This window comes from Nicotiana tabacum, chromosome 12, assembly GCF_000715075.1.
Source record: "Nicotiana tabacum cultivar K326 chromosome 12, ASM71507v2, whole genome shotgun sequence".
NCBI lineage: Eukaryota > Viridiplantae > Streptophyta > Magnoliopsida > Solanales > Solanaceae > Nicotiana > Nicotiana tabacum.
Window position 1 is genome coordinate 120100190 of NC_134091.1, and position 5176 is coordinate 120105365.

The 5176-nt window shown below is 37.4% G+C and overlaps 1 protein-coding gene across 1 annotated transcript; it reads left to right on the plus strand.

Annotated features, from left to right (window-relative positions):
• The first annotated feature begins 568 nt into the window (after positions 1–568).
• LOC107785024 (putative late blight resistance protein homolog R1A-3) lies at positions 569–4794 on the plus strand. Its single transcript, XM_016606243.2, has 3 exons — positions 569–1137; positions 1814–4186; positions 4521–4794. Exons 1-2 carry the CDS (start codon positions 709–711, stop codon positions 4169–4171), a joined length of 2787 nt encoding a protein of 928 aa, XP_016461729.2. The 5' UTR covers positions 569–708; the 3' UTR covers positions 4172–4186; positions 4521–4794.
• The last annotated feature ends 382 nt before the right edge of the window (positions 4795–5176 follow it).

Here is a 5176-nt window from a genome sequence, read left to right on the forward strand (position 1 = left end):
AGGACAACTCCCGAGATTGGGCGCCCTGGGCGTCGTGCTAGCATATGCATTGAAAATTTTGGTCTTCTGTTTCTAGCGCCACAATAATGCGTGACACTTGTCCATTTTTCTTCATTTTAGCTCCAACTCATGCACATTCAATCCATTTCTCTCAACCGATTCCTATACATATAAACAAAAAAATTTAGCTCAACTCATTGCAATTACACATTACAACCAAAAAGAATAGAGCAAAATGTGAGGCGATTCAAATGCAAAATAAATAAAATAAACTTTTGGCCGAATATCATCAACACCTACTGTTAAGTTTAGTTTATTCATGTGACCAGGCTGTCACCGCAATTGTTTTTTCCTTCCCTTTCGCATTGGCGTTTCGAAGTGGGAGACGATCTCCAATTGGTCAACTCTACAAATAAAAAGAGGTTGAAGGTTGAAATTGGAAGTGCCTAGAAAATTAACTGGGAAAATATCAGGATATATGGTACCCACTTACTAATATTTTAGTGAGCTACAGCTGTCACTATGAGTGGTTAATAATTATATATATATTGTTGGTTTTGAATAAAACATATGCAGGAATATAAAAAGACCAGGTCTAAATAATTGAGATTAAGAGTCAACTTGATATACAGTAATAGCACAGCAATAAGGGTGAAAAAGTTGAGATAGTCTCTAAATTAAAGGTATTTACATCACCCAGAAATAGAGATGGGCGCAGATATGGCGGTGAATGGCGTAATACAGACAGTGTCGCAGCTATTAGATGAAGGTGCAAAGCTGATCGGCGTAGAGAAAGAGGTTTATGATTTGCTCCGAAGCCTAGAGTACTTGCTACATGAATTTTCCGGGAAGCATTTGGATGACGAGATTCGAAGTACATTGAATAAAATTGAGCGCGTGGTTGATAAATTCCTTAAGGATGCGAAGTTACACCAAGAGAAAAATCCTTCGGAGAATTGCTTCTGTTATGATCGCAAGATTAATTTAAAGAATCTTGCAGAAGAGTTGAAAGGATTCGCTAACGAGGTGGACCGAATTCCGGGCAAATATCGACAAGATGAAACCGCAAAGTCTGCTATGACTGATTATTATACGTGGAAATTACGTCTGCTTAAAAAAGGTGCCCTGGCGCCGCAGGTATACCTGAAGCCCATGAACAAAAGTAGTGTGACAAAACTACTTTTGAAACTTAACCATGAACAAATTTGTTTTTTAAATATCAATTTTATATTTTCTTCTATTTTGTTCATTGTAATTAGCTTACAACTCAGTAAAATTTACCTGGTGGGATTTGGGGAGGGTAGAGTGTGCAGATCTGTTGTTTCCGGGAGATTAGGCTTCCATAAGCTTTTTGCTGCTGTTTAGCTAGAAAATGATAGAACTATCCCCAGTGATTATTTCTTTCATTTTGGACAAATAATCCAACTTTCATATCCTAATTATTGAGAGTTATACATGCAATATGATTGTTAAGTTATTTTTTCGTTTCTTTCTTGTAATTGTGGATTTCAGGTCATGATCAAAGACTCTTCTACAAAACTCTAACTGCAAAATGGATCATTTCTTTAACATAAGAGCATTTGCTAATCAAGTACTTAGTCTATAGGAAATAAGCTTTTTTTAACACAAAAAAACCATATTTAGATGGGATAGTTATTTTACAAGACAAACCGATCGACTTGTTATCATAGGACATGTTTGCATAGAGTTCAAATTATGGCATCATTACATGAAATTAAGAATTCTTTTTAGGTTCTAATTGAAAAAAGAAGAAAATTTTCATCTGACTTTTGATATTTCATCTTAAATCTAGCATCTTACTTCGGATGATAACGAAGTTGGTGTTATTAAGGAGGTAGCGCAAAAAGTGATCATGCCACCCATTGAAGGGCCAGAGGATCAAGATAACGAAGTTGTTGGTGTTGTTAAGGAGGAAGCGCAAAAAGTGATCTTGCCACCCATTGAAGGACCAGAGGATCAAGATAACGAAGTTGTTGGTGTTATTAAGGAGGAAGCGCAAAAAGTGATCATGCGACTCATTGAAGGACCAGAGGATCTAGATATTGTTCCCATTGTGGGTATGATTGGACTTGGCAAAACCACACTTGCACGAAAAATCTATTATGATCCTCAAATTTCAGGCGAGTTTCCCAACAAGATTTGGATCAATGTCGGCCAGTCATACGACAAAAAGAAGATATTTCTTAATATTCTCGGAGGGCTCATGAAACGAAGCATCAAAGAATATCGAGATAAGGATGTGAAAGAATTAGCTACGTTAATATGTAATGATATGGGAGAAGTAGGCAGATGTTTCGTTGTCTTGGAAGATGTTTGGGAGACAGCAGTTGTAAATTCTGTCAAGGAAGTTTTTCCAGAAAACAAAAAAGGCCACCGAATCATGATGACCACTCGCCTAGAATACGTGGCTACTGATGCTAATGAGGATCCTCATTATCTGGAATTTCTGACTCCAACTGAAAGTTTCAAGTTGTTGGAAATGAAAGTTTTTGGCCGGAGAAGATGTCCTGATGACTTACAAGTATTTGGAAAAAGCATTGCATCAAAATGTAGTGGATTGCCACTTTCGCTAGTGGTAATTGCAAAAAAACTAAAACATCGTACGGACAGAAGTACTTGGAAACTAGTTGAAAAAGATGTGTGGCATCCTCTTTTAAATGAAGATGACCCTGAAAGCTGTTTGGAAGCTGTAAAGTTGAGTTACGATCACCTGTCCCATGAAATGAAGGTGTGCTTCTTGTATTGTGGTGCTTTTCCTCACGGATTTGATATCCCTGCTTGGAAATTGATTCGCTTGTGGATCGCTGAGCGCTTGATAAGGCCCGAAACGTCATACACGCTTGAGGAGACAGCAGAGCGCTATTTGAACAACCTTGTTGGTAGGAACTTGCTGATGGTGAAGAACAAGAGTTTTGATGGCCAAATAAAAACATGTCACATTCACGACTTGTTGCATGAGTTCTGCAAAGCAGAGTCTACTAGAAAAAGGATTCTTCAAGAAGTATGTCCAACACCCCACCAGGATATCCTTACTAGACAAGCGGTGTATACTTCTCAAGGATTGTGCATTCAACCCTCTGTTCTACACTATTTTCTCTCGGCAAAACCAGTTGCTGAGCCTGTTAGATCTTTCTACTGTTTTTCCTCTAAACAAACACAAACCAAGTTGTCATCTGATGACATCCAACTCTTTGAGAAAGCATTTCCATTGATCAGGGTCTTGGACATTGAATGCCTGAAATTTCATTTCATCAAGGAATTTTATCACCTAATTTATTTGAGGTATCTTGCTATTTCAGGTGACTTTAATGAGCTTCCAGTGGACGTTGGTAAATTTGGGAATTTACAAACTCTTATAGTTAATTCGAGTGCAGAAGTATCCAGTCTTGACATAAAAGCAGATATTTGGAGCATGTTAAAGTTGATGCATCTTCACACCAATATCCCTGTAAGATTGCCGCCCCCTCCTACCCCAACAGGTAAAATTTCAAGTGCTCTACAAACTCTTTCTGTGGTTGCACCTGAAAGTTGCACGAAAGATGTAATTTCAATAGCTTGTAATCTCAAAAAATTGAGTATTCGAGGGAACTTGGTGGAATTTCTTGAAATTAACGGGGGTGGCTGGCGCAATTTTGAAGAGCTAAAATGCCTAGAACATTTGAAATTGTTGAATGATGCTCTTTACACGGATGAAAAAATTCACCTTCCTCCATTATTCATCACATTTCTACGAACATTGAAGAAGTTAATTTTGTCAAACACAAAGTTTGATTGGAGTGAGGCAAATAGTTTGGGGGAGTTAGAAAGCCTTGAGGTCCTAAAATTGAAAGAAAATGCTTTCATAGGGAAGTCCTGGAAGCCAGAGATAGGAGGTTTTAGTGAACTCCAGGTCTTGTTGATTAAAACGACAGACTTGGAAACTTGGGAGGCTTCAGAATTTCATTTCCCAAGACTTAGGCAGCTTGTTCTTATATCTTGTGATAAGCTTACGGCTGTGCCATATGAGCTGGCTTATGTACATAGCCTTCGAGAGATGAGGCTGGTGAACGCATGCAGTGCAGCTGTCAGATCTGCAAAAGAAATAGAGCGCAAGAAGCTGGAAAGCATTAAATTCAAGCTCACCGTATTCCCTCCGGAAATTGATTCCTAGGCGACACACTAAAAGGTCAGTTGAATCATGTTTTTCTTATAATGGTTTGAATCCCCGTTATAGGCTTCACCAAAGTTGTAGCACTATATTCATGTCCAGTTGGTAGCATTAGGATTTGAGTTCCCTTTGTATCAGCAAAGTCGTCATAATCACTCTTTTCATGTTCTTTTACTTGAAAATATGTTTTGAACATGATTCAGAATAGAAAATACCCGATCTTTTCGTTATAGCTTTAAATGACTTTTATGGTACTATAATATATAGATGGACTATTGTAAATTGATCAAGTGAATTCCTCTCTTTCTTTCCATGCTTTGTTTACTACTATCTATTTTCCACCTTTCTGCAGGAATAATCAAGGCATGGCGTTTCTGTGCCAGGATCATGTACAAATCGAATGCTATTTGACATGGATGCTCACCCCATTTCATGTTTTCTGCAGTTCATTCATCTTTTATTATTCAAGCATTGTGAAGTTGATATTGAGTTTCTGTGTGGCTCTGTTGGCTTGAAACACTGTTTTTGTGTCTTACATTTCGAGATCCTCATCAGGCGTAGTGTTTGCTTTCTAAGTTGTAAAATTGTTCAAGCTGTTCAATCATGTTTTACTTCATTGTTGTTTTCATTGCTGAAGCATGGATACCACTATCATTGTTGAAAAACGGAGCATTCCAAACAGATAAACTGCCATGGATATTAAGGGTCAAGGTCATGGTTAAGTTGCTCATGAAACCCACTTCACGCAGAATTAATTTACTTCGTCCGTCCCATTTTATGTGAAGGCATTACTACTATTTGGGAAGTCATATAATTTTTTCTTGATTATGATTTTCTCAAACTCTTTTTAAGTATTTTGAATTATTAATTATGTTGACTTATAGTAGTACTTTTATGTAGTTTTAAAATTTAAAATTTCTTAAAGAACTTGAATTTATACTTGGGTTCACACCGAAAATTAGGTACTTTAACCTCGCACTTCGAATCCCTTCACATAAATTGATATAG